Raw genomic sequence first — 20168 nt, 5'->3', positions numbered from 1 at the left:
AAGTTTTTACTGGTAGAAACCTGGCATGACCTGAGCATGTATAAAAACACCTCATTAATATCAATTTCTTATATATTAGATAGTATAAAATTATTCCAGTTGCATTCCTGAAAATTCACAGAAGAATGTTCTTATCAAGTAGGTGTATATGGGCAACAAAAACAGGTGATACTTAGAAGGAAGAAAACTATTTCTTGCCACAAGGATCTCTAACTCTTTATCTTTAACCAGCAGAATCAGTTCAGTTTAGCTTCCTCAGGTTAATATTACTGACAATTACAGCTACAAAAACTACAACTACTGTGGCCTTTTACCTGTGGCTAACAGCAGTGTGTATCTAGATGTTCACATCTTATGCACACAAACACAAAGGCCTTGGAGATGGTTCACTGTAATGCAGAGCAGTACTACAGAGCTGTAGTTTCCTAGGACAGTAAATTCTCTTTCAACTTCTTTCTTCTGTCTTGCAAACTGGTTCATCTATACCATTTTTCTAGATTCCACATATAGGCATTAACATACGATATTTCTTTTTCTCTTTCTGACTTACTTCACTCTGTATGACAGTCTCTAGGTCCATCCATGTCTCTACAAATGACCCAATTTCGTTCCTTTTTATGGTTGAGTAATATTCCATTGTATATATGTACCACATCTTCTTTATCCATTTGTCTATCGATGGACATTTAGGTTGCTTCCATGTCCTGGCTATTGTAAATAGTGCTGCAATGAACATTGGGGTGCATATGTCTTTTTGAACTATGGTTTTCTCAGGGTATATGCCCAGTAGTGAGATTGCTGGGTAATATGATAATTCTACGTTTAGTTTCTTAAGGAACCTCCATATTGTTCACATATTGTTCACCATAGTGGCTGTATCAATTTACATTCCCACCAACAGTGCAAGAGGGTTCCCTTTTCTCCACACCCTCTTCAGCATTTGTTGTTTGTAGATTTTCTGATGATGCCCATTTTAACCAGTGTGCGGTGATACCTCATTGATTTGCATTTCTCTAATAACTAGTGATGTTGAGGAGCTTTTCATGTGCCTCTTGGCCATCTGTATGTCTTCTTTGGAGAAATGTCTGTTTAGGTCTTCTGCCCATTTTTGGATGGGGTTGTTTGTTTCTTTAATATTGAGCTGCATGAGCTGTTTATATATTTTGGAGATTAATCCTTTGTCCCTTGATTCATTTGCAAATATTTTCTCCCATTCTGAGCATTGTCTTTTCGTCTTGTTTATAGTTTCCTTGGCTGTGCAAAAGCTTTTAAGTTTCACTAGGTCCCATTTGTTTATTTTTGTTTTTATTTCCATTACTCTAGGAAGTGGGTCAAAAAAGATCTTGCTGTGATTTATGTCAAAGAGTTTTCTTCCTATGTTTTCCTCTAAGAGTTTGATAGTGTCCAGTCTTACATTTAGGTCTTTAATCCATTTTGAGTTTATTTTTGTGTATGGTGTTAGGGAGTGTTCTAATTTCATTCTTTTACATGTAGCTGTCCAGTTTTCCCAGCAGCACTTATTGAAGAGACTGTCTTTTCTCCATTGTATATCCTTGTCTCCTTTGTCATAGATTAGGTAACCATAGGTGCATGAGTTTATCTCTGGGCTTTCTAACCTGCTCCATTGATCTATATTTCTGTTTTTGTGCCAGTACCATATTGTCTTGATTACTGTAGCTTTGTAGTATAGTCTGAAGTCAGGGAGTCTGATTCCTCCAGCTCCATTTTTTTCCCTCAAGATTGCTTTGGCTATTCAGGTTCTTTTGTGTTCTTTTCTCTTCTCTAAATGTTTGATAGAATTCACCTGTGAAGCCATCTGGTCCTGGACTTTTGTTTGTTGGAAGATTTTTAATCACAGTTTCAATTTCATTACTTGTGATTGGTCTGTTCATATTTTCTATTTCTTCCTGGTTCAGTCTTGGAAGGTTGTACCTTTCTAAGAATATGTCCATTTTTTCCAGGTTGTCCATTTGATTGGCATAGAGTTGCTTGTAGTAGTCTCTTAGGATGCTTTGTATTTCTGTGGTGTCTGTTGTAACTTCTCCTTTTTCATTTCTAATTTGATTGATTCGAGTCCTCTCCCTCTTTTTCTTGATGAGTCTGGCTAAAGGTTTATCAATTTTGTTTATCTTCTCAAAGAACCAGCTTTTAGTTTTATTGATCTTTGCTATTGTTTTCTTAGTTTCTATTTCATTTATTTCTGCTCTGATCTTTATGATTTCTTTCCTTCTGCTAACTCTGGGTTTTGTTTGTTCTTCTTTCTCTAGTTCATTTAGGTGTAAGGTTAGATTGTTTATTTGAGATTTTTCTAGTTTCTTGAGGTAGGATTGTATTGCTATAAACTTCCCTCGTAGAACTGCTTTTGCTGCATCCCATAGGTTTTGGATCATCGTGTTTTCATTGTCATTTGTCTCTAGGTATTTTTTGATTTCCTCTTTGATTTCTTCAGTGATCTCTTGGTTATTTAGCAATGTATTGTTTAGCCTCCATGTGTTTGTGTTTTTTACGTTTTTTTCCCTGTAATTGCTTTCTAATCTCATAGCATTGTGGTCAGAAAAGATGCTTGATATGATTTCAATTTTCTTAAATTTACTGAGGCTTGATTTGTGACCTAAGATGTGATCTATCCTGGAGAATGTTCCGTGCGCACTTGAGAAGAAAGTGTAATCTGCTGTTTTTGGATGGAATGTCCTATAAATATCAACGAAATATATCTGGTCTATTGTTTCATTTAAAGCTTGTGTTTCCTTATTTTCTGTCTGGATGATCTGTCCATTGGTGTAAGTGAGGTGTTAAAGTCCCCCACTATTATGGTTATTATTGTTATTATATTATTATTACTATTGATTTCCTCTTTTATAGCTGTTAGCATTTGCCTTATGTATTGAGGTGCTCCTATGTTGGGTGCATATATATTTATAATTGTGATAGCTTCTTCTTGGATTGATCCCTTGATCATTATGTAGTGTCCTTCCTTGTCTCTTGTAACATTCTTTATTTTAAAGTCTATTTTATCTGATATGAGTATTGCTACTCCAGCTTTCTTTTGATCTCCTTTTGCATGGAATATGTTTTTTCCATCCCCTCACTTTCAGTCTGTCAGTGTCCCTAGGTCTGAAGTGGGTCTCTTGTAGACAGCATATAGCTGGGTCCATTTGTATCCATTCAGTGAGCCTGTGTCTTTTGGTTGGAGCATTTAATCCATTCACAGTTAAGGTAATTATGATATGTATGTTCCTATTACCATTTTCTTAATTGTTTGGGGTTTGTTTTTGTAGGTCCTTTTCTTCTCTTGTGTTTACCAGTTAGAGAAGTTCCTTTAGCATTTGTTGTAGAGCTGGTTTGGTGGTGCTGAATTCTCTTAGCTTTTGCTTGTCTGTAAAGCTTTTGATTTCTCCATTGAATCTGAATGAAATGCTTGCTGGGTAGAGTAATCTTGATTCTAGATTCTTCCCTTTCATCACTTTAAATATATCATGCCACTCCCTTCTGGCTTGTAGAGTTTCTGCTGAGAAATTAGCTGTTAACCTTATGGGAATTCCCATGTATGTTATTTGTCATTTTTCCCTTGTTGCTTTTAATAATTTTTCTTTTTTTATAAATTTATTTTTGGCTGCCTTGTGTCTTCCTTGTTGGGTTTTCATTGCTGTGCACAGGCTTTCTCTAGTTGGGGTGAGCAGGGGCTACTCTTCATTGCAGTGCGCAGGCTTCTCATTGCAGTGGTTTCTCTTGTTGCAGAGCTCGGGCTGTAGGCACGCGGGCTTTGGTAGTTGTGGCATGCAGGCTCAGTAGTTGTGCCTTGCAGGCTCTAGAGTGCAGGCTCTAGTTGTGGCACATGGGCTTAGTTGCTCTGCGCATGTCTGATCTTCCCAGACCAGGGCTTGAACCCATGTCCCCTGCATTGGCAGGCAGATTCTCAACCACTGCCCCACCAGGGAAGTCCCAATAATATTTCCTTGTCTTTAATTTTTGTCAGTTTGATTACTATGTGTCTCAGTGTGTTTCTCCATGGGTTTATCCTGCCTGGGGCTCTTTGCACTTCCTGGACTTGGGTGGCTATTTCCTTTCCCATGTTAGGGAAGTTTTCGACTATAATCTCTTCAAATATTTTCTCGGGTCCTTTCTGTCTCTCTTCTCCTTCTGGGACCCCTATAATGTGAATGTTGGTGCATTTAATGTTGTCCTAGAGGTCTCTTAGGTTGTCTTCATTTCTTTTCATTCTTTTTTCTTCATTCTGTTCTGTGGCAGTGAATTCCACCATTCTCTTCCAGGTCACTTATCCGTTCTTCTGCCTCAGTTATTCTGCTATTGATTCCTTCTAGTGTATTTTTCATTTCAGTTATTGTATTGTTTGTCTCTGTTTGTTTGTTCTTTAATTTTTCTAGGTCTTGGTTAAACATTTCTTACATCTTCTCAATCTTTGCCTCCATTCTTTTTCCAAGCGCCTGGATCATCTTCACTATCATTGTTTTGAATTCTTTTTCTGGAAGGTTGCCTATCTTCACTTCATTTAGTTGTCTTCTGGAGTTTTATCTTGTTCCTTCATCTGGTACAAAGTCCTCTGCCTTTTCATTTTGTCTGTGTCTGTAAATGTGGTTTTCATTCCACAGGCTGCAGGATTGTAGTTCTTCTTGCTTCTGCTGTCTGCCCTCTGGTGGATGAAGCTATCTAAGAGGCTTGTGCAAGCTTCCTGATGGGACTGGTGGTGGGTAGAGCTGACTGTTGCTCTGGTGGGCAGAGCTCAGTAAAACTTTAATCCACTTGTCTGCTGATGGGTGGGGCTGAGTTCTCTCCCTGTTGGTTGTTTAGCCTGAGGCGATCCAGCACTGGCGCCTACAGGCCCTTTGGTGGGGCTAATGGTGGACTCTGGGAGGGTTCAAAACAAGGAGTACTTCCCAGAACTTCTGCTGCCAGTGTCCTTGTCCCCTCGGTGAGCCACAGTTGCCCCCTGCCTCTGCAGGAGACCCTCCAACACTAGCAGGTAGGTCTGGTTCAGTCTCCTATGGTGTCACTGCTCCTTCCCCCTGGGTCTTGTTGCACACACTACTTTGTGTGTGCCCTCCAAGAGCGGAGTTTCTGTTTCCCCCAGACCTGTTGTAGTCCTGCAGTCAAATCCCACCTACCTTGAAAGTCTGGGAATTGCTCCTCCTGTTGCCAGACCCCCAGGTTGGGAAACCTGACGTGGGGCTCAGAACCTTCACTCTAGTGGGTGGACTTCTGTGCTATAAGTGTTCTCCAGTCTGTGACTCACCCACCCATCAGTTATGGGATTTGATTTTACTGTGATTGCGCCCCTCTTACCATCTCATTGTGGCTTCTCCTTTGTCTTTGGATGTGGGGTATCTTTCTTGGTGAGTTCCAGTGTCTTCCTGTCGATGACTGTTCAGCAGTTAGTTGTGATTCCGGTGCTCTCACAAGAGGGAGTGAGTCTCAACTTCTTTCTTTGAGGAATTAACATTTTACTTTATTGATTAGCTGGATCTTTCTAATCATTACAACAAAATGTTGCATTATTCATACCAATTAGGGGACGAGCCATTCCAAATAAAAGCTCTCAAATAATTCCTACACCTGGAATCACTAGTTTGGCCAATCAGAGGTTTTGCCTTGCTATGTTTAAATTCACAGGGTTAATTTGCATATCATTAATGTACTAAAGGCCTTCTAAACAGTTAATTTTCTAAAAAAGAGTTAAGTAAGACTCATGTTTTAGCAAAAATGTGGTCTAATTTTTTTGTTTATTATCTAATAATAACAAACATTTATTTAACGTTCATTCTGTGCCAAGAACTAAGCATTTCTTATTTATTAACTAATTTAATGTTTCTTCAAACTCTATAAGAGAGGCATTAAGTTTCTACCACCACATTTTACAGAAGAGGGAACTATAAAGTGTTCTTCTTTTTTCCATTGCACCAAGAGGGAAACACAGAGGGAACTTGCCCACATTCACATGGTTAATAAGGGGTCATTATAATTCATATGGTTTCATAATAAATTCATAAGTTAAATTATGAATTCATAAATTCGTATGTTAAAGCCCTAACCCTCAGTACATCAGAATGTGATCTTATTTGGAAAAAGGTTCATTGCAGTTGTAATTAGTTAAATTAAGATGAGGTCATACTGGAGTAGGATGGGCCCATAATCCAGTATGACCGGTGTCTTTATAAAGAGGGGAAATTTGGACACAGACATGCACCCAAGAAGAAGGGCATGTGAAGATGAAGGCTGCTATTTGTTGATACTTTTACACTCCATGGAGCACCAGATTGCCACCTAACCACCAGAAGCTAGAGGAGAGGCGCAGAACAGATTCTCCCTCACAGTCTTCAGAAGGAAACAACCCTGAGGCTTGTGCAACCTTGATCTGGGACTTACAGCCTCCAGAACTGTGAGAATAAATTTCCAGCATTTAAGTCACTCAGTTTGTGGTATTTTGTTAATGGCAGCCCTAGCAAACTAATACAGGCATGGAGTCAGGATCAAACTCAGGCAGGAAGCCTCCAGGATGGGCATGCTTATCACCTCACCCTGCAGCTCCAAAAATAGAGCTAATCAAAATAAAAGCGCTCCCTGCTCCTTCCTCCCCAATAAACAGCACAGGAGGCACCAGCTTGGAAATCTATGCAGACAAATAAGACATTGACTACTCTTTTCAGATACACACAGTATCTGTTCTGTGTGCCCTGGAACCCCCTCTTTCCTGATTGAGTGAACGATCTGGCAAGACATTTTTCATAGACCTGCAGACTAAATTCACTAACCCACCTGCCTGACTCTAAGCATGTGCCCCTACTAGGGCTTCAAAATCCCCGTATTTAATAGATCTTTGAAAGCAGCATCATCATTCTGAGATTAGTAATATCCAGATCTGTGCTGTTTCCTTTGGGTTAAAATTAAAAGGATGTGTCCTAAGGGTGACAGTAGAGACAGTGACCCTCCCCAGTAGTCATATTAAGTTAGTACAGACAGGAAAAGGAAATGGCTCTCCAGGTGGCTGGGCGACCTGGCCCTGGGCTATGGAAAGGAACCTTAGGAGAGCATGTTTTGGAACCTTAAGCAAGCACTGGTCCCAGGGGCCACAGGCTCTGAGGTAAGGGCAGCCTTTGGGTAGAGGGAGAGCTGCAACCAAGTCGGAGCCACGTGACTTGGGCCTGGGCATGGGTCCCTGCTGCCAGGGCGTGGGGTGTGGGAGGTCAGGGTCTGGATTTGGTGTGGGCCCACGTACCGGCAAACTGGAGACCACCATCCGTCGGGGTCAGGGAAAGGCTCTGAGGATTTTGAGCTTCATTTGTGCATTTTTTTTTTTCCATTGCACCAAGAGAACACCAAGTCTTTATTACACGAATTCCTATGAAACAGCTCCAAGAAAAAACCCACACGTAGAAGAAAAAACAAAAACAAAAAAAACCAAACAAAGCCACACACAGGGATGGGGTGGGGGAGGGCGACTGCTGCTCCCTCTCTTCTGCGCCTGGGCCACTGTGGGGCGGTGAGGATCTGAGGGCCGCCGCACTTCCGCACTCGCTCGAGATGCTGAGCCGGGCCAGGGACCCCCTCTGGCACCGCGGGGAGCCCTCCACGCTCTCATTATCTCTGGGTGACTTAGGGCCACCAAGCCTGCTCCCAATGCCCCAACGCTGTACGGCTGGGCTGGCTCGTCATGGGAGCACCTCTTGGCCAGCAGGCTGAACTTTGGTGCGACCGCCATCTGCGGTGTTTGAAGCTTTGCCCCAGCAAACCGGGAAGGCTGGCCCTGGGTCGGGGCTTACGGGGTGGGCGTCTGGCTACGATCTCCCACAAGGCGCGCGGGAGGCGGCGGCGGCGGCGGCGCGTTCCTTCTCGCGGATTGTGGGGAAGCCAGCCTGGGCGCGGGGTCGGATCGCCCAGGAGGCCTTCTGCGCGCGGGTTGCTGGCGCTTCTGGGAGAGACGGGGAGGGAGGGAGAGAGGGAGGAGGGAGGGAAGGAGGAAAGGCGGGGCCACCGACTTTCGGAATCGCCTGCAAGCCCGGGCGCCAGCCGGGCCTGTGCTGCGCCGACATGTCCGGAGGGTCAGCCAGGAGCCTGGGGAAGGGTGAGGCCTGCCCGCCGCGATCCGCGGCGACCCTCAGACGTGTGTCGGGGCCAGGGCCTGGGGGCTGGGGTGCTCCGGAGCGGAGCCACGCAGGAGGTCTTACACCCGCGGGAAACTGGCCAGGCCCGGGGGGCGGCGGGAGGCTGAGAGTCCCCGCTGCTGTCGGGGTTGTAACCGCCTCCGCTTCTCCCCGCAGGAAGCGCGCCCCCGGGGCAGGTCCCCGAGGGCCTGATTCGCGTCTACAGTATGAGGTTCTGCCCGTTCGCCAAGAGGACGCTCCTGGTCCTGAAGGCCAAGGGAATTGGGTGAGGATCAAGGCGCGGGCCGCTCCCGGAGCCAGCCAGGAACCAACAGCTGCGGGAAGAGCGGGCGGAAATCTTCGATAGGGTCTCCGCAGCTTCCTTTACTACAAAATACATCAGCCTTTTTTGGGGGGGCGGGGGGGGACAGAGAAAGTTATGAACCCTATCCTCGGGGGGCGGGAGGAATGCCACAGACACCACCAGTCTAGGACACCCCGTTTAGATTAACCATTTTATGGATCAGAAAAGCTGAGGCTCCAGTAAAGTTAGTGGCATGCAGAGATCCCTCGAATGGTAACCACAGGCAGCTCTTTTAGCTCTGGCAGACCCCTGAGTTCTGCTGTACTTCCTTCTCTATCACCCCGCTTCTTTCATGTCCTGTTTATATTGTTTGCTGTTATTCTGAGGCTATAGTCCCTTCCTGAATAGTCGGTAATTTGCCCCCTTGAAGAGTCCAGACCTTGACCCTCCTCTGGACAGAGTGCTGAGTTAACTGTACTGTGAATATTCCTATAGATTGGGTTGTTGGTTGAGTGAAATAAAGTGTTTATGCCTAAAAATTCAGACTTTGGGGAAGCCTCACTGAAACTATTAAGGTGATTGACATATGGGTTATCCACAGGAAATATGCAAGTCATTGGCTTTTCCCTGAGCTGAATAGCCATTGAACCGCCTCCCTTCCAATGACCTTTGGAATCTGTTGAACAGACATTAGATACCTGTAGTGTGGAAGTTTAAAACAAAGCCCCCATGACAAAGAAATTTTCCATGTATGTGCTTAGAATTTGTAAACTAATTTTAGTCTTCTTGGGGGAGAATTAAGCAGGCAATTCTTTTCTCTAAAAAAATAAGTAAGATATATTCTAAAGAAAAAAAACTAATTATCTTTGAATTAGTCATCACTTCAGTAGGATTTGCATCTTATTTTGGATGAAACAGATTGTGAACACATAGCAAAGTATTCAATAGTAACATTTATCAAAACATTATTTTATCCAACTCTTGTAATGTTTACTGTATTAGTCAGGATTCTTTTATTGCATTTAAGAGATATCCATTTCAGCTGGATTGAAAAAAGACATATCTTGTGCTCATACAATTGAAAAGTCCAGGAGCAAGACACAGCTGGATCTGGGGCCACAAAGTCCTGGGTTAGTGCCCTTCTGGAACTCTGGGTTGAAAACAACCATATCTTATTGGGACAGTTTCCCAAAGGAAAATTGCAGTGATTTTACATAAAAGTGTGTGTATGGAGGGTGAAGGGTGTAACAGCTGCCAGGCAGTGCGAACAACAGAGGTCTGCTATGTTTATGGATCAGTTTTGAGTCCCAGAAGGCTTTGCTTAGAGAGGTACTAGATTTTACCACATGATAGAATTTACTAAAGCATGGTTTTCTCTAAAAGGTGCATCTTCCAACTTGTTGCAGCAGATATGTTGCCTTGTTGGCTCACCATGCCAGGTTAGCAAAATGCATGTGTGTTCTGAGAACTTTCTTTATGACAAAAGCCCAGGATTTACCTTTTCTTTTCATACTATAAAATTTCAGAAATGTTGATAATTTCTTAGCAGGGAACGTCATTTTTCTTGCAGTGGCTTGTATCTGAAGTGTCCGGTAATCTGACAGCACACGAACATTTTCGTACATACACACAGATGCCAGTGTTCAATCTGGCTGTTCCTTTGTTTCCATGGGGGGAGGGATTGCATATTTAAATCGTCAAGATAATGCTGTTGTAGCTAGCTGCTGAGGTGGATGAGGAAATAGGAAACAAAAGGTGCTGGGTATATTACTTTTGAGTAGCTAATCTGTTCTATTGAACACTCATCCAGTTTTTTTTTTTTTTTTTTACTCATCCAGTTTTGACAATGATATGGACCTGGCTTTAACGATTATATGAAACTTTCTTTTCTCTTATTTCCCCTAAAATCTCTTAGGCAAGATACAAGTTAGTTCTAAAAACAATCTTAATATAGCCTGGACTTCACCTGTTTTTCACACTTAGTGTGATTTACCCATGTAACATTTTAAAAAAAGTATCAAGGCATGGAGATTTAATCTGAAAGTTTATTTAGTGGATGGATTTTTTGGATTCCCTAATATTCTTGAAAAAAGTGAGGAACTTTCTATTAAAATTAGCAAAAGGAATTGAATTTTATCATTGATTCTCATACAATGGAGTGGTGGGGTGTGGAGAAACTCAATTAGTTGGCTCATATATTTTTACAATTAAGATACTTCTTAGTCCCAAATGGAGTATCTAATTGACAATCTTGAAGCATTTCCACTTATTTATTCAACAAATGTGTACTGAGTACCTATCTGAAAATGTTTATATTTCTTCATAGCATTTAAATCTACTTATAACTTTGCTGATTTACATGTTGGTTTCTGAATATGACCAAGACACACAAGATCCCTGCTTTCATGGAGCTTACATTCTAGGGAAGTGACATAACAAACGTAATTAAGTAAGCAAAGTAATTTCAGTTACGTATTATCAGTACAATGAAGAAAGTAATTCAAGAAATATAAAAAAGGCCGGTGTGGGGTTTCCCTGGTGGCGCAGTGGTTGAGAGTCCGCCTGCCGATGCAGGGGACACGGGTTCGTGCCCCGGTCTGGGAAGATCCCGCGTGCCGCGGAGTGGCTAGGCCCGTGAGCCATGGCCGCTGAGCCTGCGCATCCGGAACCTGTGCTCTGCAACAGGAGAGGCCACAGCAGTGAGAGGCCCGCGTACCGCAAAAAAAAAAAAAAAAAAAAGGCCAGTGTGGCAAGATCATAATGACTAAAGGAAAAGTCATAGGAAGCAGATGTGACAGGTAAGCTGGGGCCAGATCAAGGGGTTTAGAGTTTATCCTCATTGCAATGAGGAGCAAGCGAGAGGCTGTAAGTAAGCAGGAGGGTGGCCTCATCCAATTTACTTTTGTGTGTGGAGAATGGACCGTAGGGAGGTCACAGTGGAAGCGGAGGGGCTGGTGGGACTATTGTAGAGGTCCAGGTGGCAGATGACATCTTAGATGAGGTGGCAGTGTTAAAGTTGAGAAGTGGATGAAGCCAGAATGTGATTCGAAGGTCTAGCTGACAGGTCTTGCTGATCCTTTCATTTGAGGAAGAGGTGGCAGGGGGAAGGAATCAAGGCCAAGCTGACTCTGAAATTTCGGGTCTGACCAGCTAAGTGGATGATAAGACCAATGAGGCTTTATTCAGGAGTACAAGAAAAATGTTACTCTCTTCATTGTCTTCTATGTGTTTTTCAGGCATGAAGTCATTAACATCAACCTAAAAAATAAGCCTGAGTGGTTCTTCAAGAAGAATCCCTTCGGCCTGGTGCCAGTTCTGGAAAACAGTCAGGGTCAAGTGATCTACGAATCTGCCATCACTTGTGAGTACCTGGATGAAGCATATCCAGGAAAGAAGCTGTTGCCAGATGACCCCTATGAGAAAGCTTGCCAAAAGATGGTCTTTGAGTTGTTTTCTAAGGTGTGTGTTCAAGAAATTTCAGCTCCTATATAACACCTTTGTTTTTTAAGCTAAATCACTGCTGTCACTGATGGTTCAGTGATTTGGGTGGGGAAGACAAACAGCATTATGCTCTTGTCTGCTTGGACATGTCCTACGAGCCCTTTCATGGTCCAGATCCTGTTAACTTCCCAAAGTTACACCTCTCCACTCTTCTCCTAACACTTTATATTCCTGTCATGCTGAATGTTTTTATTTTTCCCAAACTTGCCACCTTCTTCTCAACTCTTGCTGGAAGACTCTTCCCCCTTCTCACTTTGCCTGGTTGTCTCCAAGTCCTCTTTCCTGTACGGTCTGCACTCCTGTATGTGCAGAACGTGAGGATGCTGAGGGCCCGCTATACTATGCTGTTTTATAAAGGACTTGTGTATCAGTGGATTTTGGTATCTGCTGGGGGCCCTGGAACCAATCCTTCAAGGAACCAAGGGACAACAGCCTTTGCTCAGATACCTTTGTCTTCTAGAAGCTTGTCCGGGCTGGGTTAGTGCCCAGCTCTGTGTGCCCACGTGTGCTAACTTTCCCCTGTGGGGACTGCCGTCTTCTTGCCTGTTTGTTGTACCAGGGCTGTGAGCTCCTTGAGGGTGAGGGCCGTGTTTCCATCACTGTTGGCCCACTGCCTAGGCTTGTGACCAGCCCTTCCTAGTTATGTGATGGTGAGCTAGTTGCTTATTAGTTTACCTCTGTGCCTCAGCTCATGTGTAAAATGAGTATAGTAATAGATCCCATCCCATTGATAAAAATCAGTTAATATAAAACACCTAGAGTCCAACAGATGGTAGATACTCAGTGTTAGCTCTTGTTGTTCTAGCCACATTGTCTAGTTGTGAGCACCTTCTGTGTGTTGGCAATAGCTCCTTGTGGACTGAGTAAATGGCATTCCTATAGGAGAACTGTCTGTGTCTTAATTAGCATCAATGTTAAATCAAACATTTGGGTGAGTTCAAACAATTAGTATTAACACAGAAATGACCAACAGTAGACAATGCGAATAGCATGGTCAGGTTATATCTCTATAATTCTGTTACTTTTGTCAGGATATATCTCAGCACAATAAGAAACATCTTATCTCTAGGGAAAGAAGTGGTTAGAGAAATATCCAGAAGGTGAGACTTGTAGGGAGAACATTTTCTTAAAGGAGACATTGCAAAGGGAAGTCAATGGGGAAGGAAGAGGGAGTTGTCTGGCTTAGCAGAACGAAAGAATACTAGAGATGGTTGCCATCAAAGATGATGGACAGGGAATATGGCATTTACAAGAAAGATGTTGGAGAATTTTTAAAAACAGTAACGAGATTCATTGTACTGTCCAGAAAGAAAATGAGCTAACAGCTGGAGATGCCCACCATTACTTCCCTCACACTTAGGGAAGAGGTGGCCTTAAGCACTATTATGACACCACCCTGTTGGCCCCAGTTCAGCAAACCAGAAATGCCCCCACCTGCATCCACAGCCAAATCATCTTCTCTCCTGGGAACTTGGAAATGAGACACAGAGACTAAGACAATAAAAGTGTTGAGGTTTTAGAGGTGTATGTATATACCATTGGAGACGACAAATCAAAGTCACACAAAAAAAGAATTTTTAAGGAATCAGAAATTAAGAGCATTGCAAAGGGATTTGACATTTGGAAAATAACAAGGAGCAGACATTTAAGGAGAAGCAGAGATGAAAGACCAGGCAGGCCCGGATGGAAACGCAGAAGGAAGGGCTGCCTGCACACCTTCAGTTCCAATGACGGCAAGCTGTACCCTGGGATGGATGGGCTTTCAGGACATTCTCCTGTATTTTTACAAGTGCCTGTTTACTTCCACTGGACGAGTGGACTTTTGTCTCTTGCAGTGAGACAGTACCAAAGACCGAGCATTAAAACACAAACCTTCTACCACAATCATGAAAGCATCTGACAGGACACCTGTCAAGTCTTCAGGTCATCAACCACTTTGAACTGTCTTCTCATGCCCTCCCCAAGATAGAAATCAGGAAAATCCCCTTCCCAGCTCCCTTTGCAGCTGGGGCCAAGGTCTGGACCTAGGCTTTTCCTCTCAGACACACACATGGTAGGGTTCAATTCAGAAATGAGCCATGTGGGGAAACAGGCTTGGTGTGGGGCGCTGGTTCTACTGGTGAGGGTGGCTGGTGGCAGAGCTCCTGGCTTTCAGGAGCTGCGGTGGTTGCCAGGTTGAATTCCAGAGTGGCATTGGTTACCTCAGAGTCCAACTTCTGGCAGCGGCACAGACTAGCATCCAGTGCTCGGTTCACTGGTGGCAGTGGGTGCTTCCCATCAGGTCAGTTCCCAGCATGATTCTGAAATGTTCCAGACCTGTTTGTTCAGCCTCTCAACAATTCTATGAGCCACTCAGTGTCTTTTTAGGACATTTTTGACCCAAGCTCACCAATCGGCTTCTCTTATTTGCAGCTTATAAAATCCTGACCAGTACAGCATCTAAGGCAACAAAACTGTTTTTAAGATCAGTACCCGACCTCTGTGAGCAAAGGAATTGGTGTACTTTTGAAGTTTCTAGAACATCCTGACACTGGGTCTATGAGGGTTCTATGGCGCTTTTATATGAGGGGGCTGGTGTAGTTAGCGTCACACTGATAAACTAAGAAATTACTCTCTGTCTAGGTACCACCTTTGTTATTAAGCTTTCTTAGAAGGCAAAATAAGGAAGACTGCTCTGGCCTGAAAGAAGAATTGCATAAAGAATTCAGCAAGCTAGAGGAGGTAATTAACCCCTTCTCCTTGATTTTTATTGAAGTGATACGTTGTATCTGCTGTCACCTTCTACTCTTTTCTTCATACTCCCATTTCCAAAATCACTTTAATTAGCAATAATACCAAATAGGAAATTTTAGTTTACAACAGATAGCAGCTGTAAGCTGTTGTGTTTAAGATACAAACCAAAACACCTAATAATGGTTTGTCATGGGCTTGCTTTTAAAACATTTTATCGCACTGACATGAAAATATCACGGAAAAATTTCACCCACATTTCCAGTTTTTCACCTGTTATTTTTCCATGTTTTCAGTCCTTGAACATATATATTTTATATATATATAAATTTATTTATTTTTGGCTGAGTTGGGTCTCTGCTGCTGTGCACGGACTTTATCTAGTTGCAGCGAGCGGGGGCTACTCTTCATTGTGGTGTGCGGGCTTCTCATTGTGGTGGTTTCTCTTGCTGCGGAGCACGGGCTCTAGGCGCGCAGGCTCAGTAGTTGTGGCTCGTGGGCTCTAGAGCGCAGGCTCAGTAGTTGTGGCGCACAGACTTAGTTGCTCCGCGACATGTGGGATCTTCCCTTCCCAGACCAGGGCTTGAACCCGTGTCCCCTGCATTGGCAGGTGGATTCTTAACCACTGCACCACCAGGAAAGCCCAGTCCTTGAACATATATTAAAAAGTTAACATAACTGTAATCAGAGTATAAGTCATTGTGTTCTTTTTCCCACTTACTATTATATAATAAACTTACATAAACATATAAAAAGAAATAAAATCGGGCTTCCTGGTGGCGCAGTGGTTGAGAGTCCACCTGCCAATGCAGGGGACACAGGTTCGTGCCCCGGTCCGGGAAGATCCCACATGCCGCGGAGCGGCTGGGCCCGTGAGCCATGGCCACTGAGCCTGTGCGTCTGGAGCCTGTGCTCTGCAATGGGAGAGGCCACAGCAGTGAGAGGCCCGCGTACCGCAAAAAAAAAAAAAGAAAGAAAATTACTTGCATAAAAACTTAAATAAAATTATATTAAAATGTTTATTATATAATAAACATTTCCCACAAGAGTTTGCCATTAGTCAGAGAGACATTTGGGGAAGCCCAGATGTGTTTTTACCTGCTTTGCAGAAGAGCTGCCATTTGGACCTGTATATGGAATCATCATCCTCCATTCACTCAACCTTAGGTTTTTCCTGAGAGAAGATACAGTCCTGTCTTGTATGGGAATCCATCCTAACCTTTTATCGTTAAGTATGAACTTTGCTGGAGATTTTTTCAGAAACCTTTTTTTTTATTAAGAAAGTTCTATTACTAGTTTTCTAATTTTAAAAAAAGTCATGAATGAGTATTGGATTTTTAGTGTTTTGTTTGCATCTATTAGATCTACTGAAATGTTCATTGAACTTTTTCCCTTTAATCTGGTGAATATATATGGTGGCACTGACAGATTTTTCTGGTGTTGAACCATGCCAGTATTACTGTGTAAAACCTACTTGTTTTCAGTGGATTTTCATATATACTTTAGAATTAGTTGATATTTAAATGATTTTTGCATATTTGTTCGTAAAGAAGATTCTTTTGTTATCATATCTTTATTTGGTTTTTATATCAAGGCTACTGTAACCTCATAAAATGCGTTGGCTTACTTTCTCTGGATTTCTAAGATCTGAAATCATTTGATAGGGTTTGGCTATTTCTTTAAAACATTTGAGTCTGGTGTCTTTTATGGGGGTGGAGTTTAATAGTACAGTTTCCTTAATGTTAATTGATTTTCAGGATTTTTATATTCTTTCTTGAATCAGGTTTTGTTTTTGTTTTTGTTTTATTTTTGGCCACACCACATGCCGTGGGGGATCTTAAGTTCCCTGACCAGGGATCGAACCCACGCCTCCTGCACTGGAAGGCAGAGTCTTAAACCACTGGACCGCCAGGGAATCAGTTTTCACATATAGGGACATGAAGATAATCATGTTTCCTGATTTCAAGTAATCTCTACGTACAACTGCAGTTGACTCTTGAACAAGGTGAAGGTTGAAGGTACCAGCCCCTGGAGCAGTAGAACATCCACATACTACCTGCTAAATTTGGGGTTAGTTGGGGGACATATAATTTTCTTCCCATCTGAGTTCACAGAACTCCAGGTTAAGGACTCACACTTTATAGTGAGTGGTACCATTTCCATGTTTCAGGCTGCTGAGAGGGCATTTCCTTCTGAGTGAAACTATCATACTTATTTTATTTATGCATAATATTACCAGGCGCTACAGTTTAAGGACAACCGCAAACAATAGTCATTCATTGTACAATACTGAGTGCCTAATAATTGCAAGGCACTCTGCTGGACAGCATGGGAGGTAGAAGGTGAGATGCGGTCCATACTGCTCAGATGATTAGTTTGGTGGTAGACCAAAGACAAATACTCAGATAGGTATAAATGTTCTATCTTCAATGCAGAATGTTACAACGGCCCTAAGAAAAACTATGGATGTTTTATAAAATGGTTTGGTGTTGATTAGCCAGATGATATTCTCAGTTCTTCTGTTCGCAAAACCATACCAGTTCACCTTCTTAAATTTCAGAATCACAGTATTTGTGTTTGGTTTTCAAATAATTTTATCTGGCATCTGTTTAGCAGTTAATCTAGTTATTTCCAATATATTTTAAGTAATTTTTTTATTGAAGTATGCAGAGATTTACCCAAAGCATAAGAGTACAGCTTGGTGAATTTTTACAAAGTGAACACAGCCATGATACTAGCATCCATATCTAGAAACAGAATATTACTTTTGGATGGTTTTTGTACTTTATACAAATGGAATCATATAATATGCACTCTTTGGGGTCCGGCTTCTTTCATACAATATCAGGTTTCTGAGGTTCATCTATATTGTGTGTAGTTCATTCCTATTCTTTGTATAGTGTTCCAATGTATGACTCCTGTACAATTTATCCATTTTAGTCCTGATAGACAGTAAACATTTCCACTTTGGGGATGTAACAAATAGTGCTTCAGTGAACATTCTTATACCTATCTTTTGGTGAACATATGTTCACATTTCTAAGGAATATAATTACTGGGTTATACAGTATGCATGAACTCAGCTTTAGTAGGTACTGTTAAAACATGGTTGTACGAAATTATTGATACATTCCTATCAGCAGTAGATCCACACCCTTACTAAGTTTGTCTTGTTCATTTTAGCCATTCTGATGGACGTGAAGTGGTATGACATTTTGGTTCTAATTTGCATTTCCCTGATGACTAATGTAGTTGAGCACCTTTTCAAATGGTTATTGGCCATTTTGACCTCCTCTTTTGTGAAGTCCAAGTCTTGCCCAGTTTTCTGATGGGTTTTCTGCCTTTTCTCTTTTTGATTCCCAGGAGTTCTTTCTATATTCTGAATACCAGTCCTTTGTTGGATATATCTATTACAAAGATCATGTACTCTGTAGCTTGTTTTATTTTTCTCCATTTTCCAGTTTATTTTATTGACCGTTTTGCTTCATCCCAAACCAAGAGATTCTAAAGCTTAAACTAATCAGACAAAAAGCCAACTTGAATATGTCAGGGTTAAACCTGCTGCTCTCACTTTCTTAACTCTTGCCTTCTTCATTTCTTTTGATGAATCTTACCAGATGCACAAATAACAAGTACTCTTATGCTGTTTAATGTTCAGGTTCTGACTAATAAGAAGACAACCTTCTTTGGTGGCAGTTCTCTTTCTATGATTGATTACCTCATCTGGCCCTGGTTTGAATGGCTGGTAGCCCTGGAGTTAAATGAGTAAGATATTTGAATATTTTGTGCTTAATTTAGGATAATGATAACTAAAATAGTATATACTAACCTTTTTTTATGAACAAAAATTAACATATCTCATTCAACTGGCATGAATGGGAGCAAGCAGACAGGAGGAGACTTGGACTTTCCAGGGCATGTCCTATACCTACACTCACCATTTTTCATCCTTGGGGCCGGTAGGGGTGGGGAGTTCTGTGACATGTAGTAAAATGTTTTAAAAGTAATTACTCCTTCCCTCCTGGTTAAAAATCCATAAGGATGTGCATTTTCATAAGGATTTCAGGAAGGAGTGTATGACCAATGCTACCTCCCATTTACCATCAAGAGTCCCACACTATTTTCCAAACTGTGTTTCGAAGTTTGGCAGCGACCTTGCCTTACTGCCAATTCTTCGAGCTTAGAGCTATTAAGGGTTACTTTTAGTCACAATCTGACCATAGAATAACAAATATATAACATTCTTGGTTGTCTTTCATGTCCGTTTGGACAAGTTCTCATGCTAACTGAGCAAGTCACTTCACTCTAGTCTTAGATTCCTCTTCATAAAACAAGGACCTCTACAATATCTTCCAAATCTCATATTCAATGATTGCATGCATCTTAAATAAGTATTTTTAAAGAACTATTTTTAAAAGAGGAAAACAATATGAAACTGCAGAGTGGTAATAATGATATATAGGAGAATTTGCAATGCCTTCCTACTTAGCCTTGCTCACACCTTCATTCTTTCCATCTCCCACAGGTATGTAAACCACACTCCAAATCTTAAGCTCTGGATGGAAGCCATGATGAAAGATCCTGCAGTATCATCCCTCTTCATTGATCCAAAAGCCTTTCAAGGTTTCTTAGATCTCTACTTGCAGAACAACCTCGAGGCCTGTGACTATGGGCTCTGAAGGGGACAGGATATATCGGATAATATATCGGTTCACTAATATGAATAACATGCTTTTATTTTACCAAGTGCTCTCATGTCTCACTGGATCACCTTCTCTGATTTGACACTATGGCCTTACAGTGGGCTTTCCTCAAGTCCCTCCTGCAGAAATGTAAACACATTTCCTGTCTCAGGACGCTCAAAGGATGCTAAGGGTTCTATCACAGTCCATGCTGAAAACCTCTAAATCACCTCTAGTGAGAGCTGAACTTCAATCTGGATTTCTAACTGCCCATAGGACATTTCCACTTGGATACCGTGTTGTCATTTCAAGAGATGCCCTTTCAAGTTTGTCTTCTGGGTTCTGAGTTAAGAACTTTTCAATTCCTCATTCTTTCCTTTCCATCACTGACTCAATTTTACACCTTTCTTCTTACTGTTGTTGCCATTGAAGTCCAGACCCACGTCACCTCTAAGCCAGGTGACTAGGTGGTCTCCTGTTTGTTCTCCCAGTCTCCAGTCACTAACCCCTTCAAATCCTTCCTACCAAATCTTACGCTGGGCACATAGAATGTGTCCCATATATGTAAGTGAATACTGTGAAGACCACCTCCATCAGTTCAGTATATAAGGCTGGATTTCATTCTACAGATGATCCAACTAAGGTCCTGAGGTTAAGTGAGGCCTTAAGACGCTGGCATAAAGTTCTGGGTAAACACACCCAGCACAGGGCTCTTGTATCAGAACTAGGGGGCGGGCTGTCGACCTGCCCAGTACAGTCTAGTTTCCTGTCCTTATTCTTAAACGTAAGAGCGTGTTAACAGTCACCTAAGGCTCACCCCTGGATTTCCGATTCGGTAGGGTGGGCCAGGGAGTT

General features: G+C 42.1%; 1 protein-coding gene across 2 annotated transcripts; it reads left to right on the top strand.

Annotated features, from left to right (window-relative positions):
* Positions 1-8043: 8043 nt before the first annotated feature.
* Positions 8044-19373, top strand: GSTO1 (glutathione S-transferase omega 1). 2 transcript variants are annotated; one of them, XM_065894004.1, is made up of 6 exons: positions 8044-8077; positions 8274-8382; positions 11637-11859; positions 14524-14622; positions 18290-18396; positions 19157-19373. In XM_065894004.1, exons 1-6 carry the CDS (start codon positions 8044-8046, stop codon positions 19308-19310), a joined length of 726 nt encoding a protein of 241 aa, XP_065750076.1. In that variant the 3' UTR covers positions 19311-19373. The 2 variants fall into 2 exon arrangements, with proteins under 2 accessions (XP_065750076.1, XP_065750077.1); XM_065894005.1 differs by lacking the exon at positions 14524-14622 and having other exon boundaries at positions 19157-19310.
* Positions 19374-20168: the final 795 nt, after the last annotated feature.

Source organism: Phocoena phocoena, chromosome 16 (assembly GCF_963924675.1).
Source record: "Phocoena phocoena chromosome 16, mPhoPho1.1, whole genome shotgun sequence".
Classification (NCBI taxonomy): domain Eukaryota; kingdom Metazoa; phylum Chordata; class Mammalia; order Artiodactyla; family Phocoenidae; genus Phocoena; species Phocoena phocoena.
The sequence above is the reverse complement of the archived record's forward strand: the minus strand, read 5'-3'. Positions and strand labels throughout refer to the sequence as shown.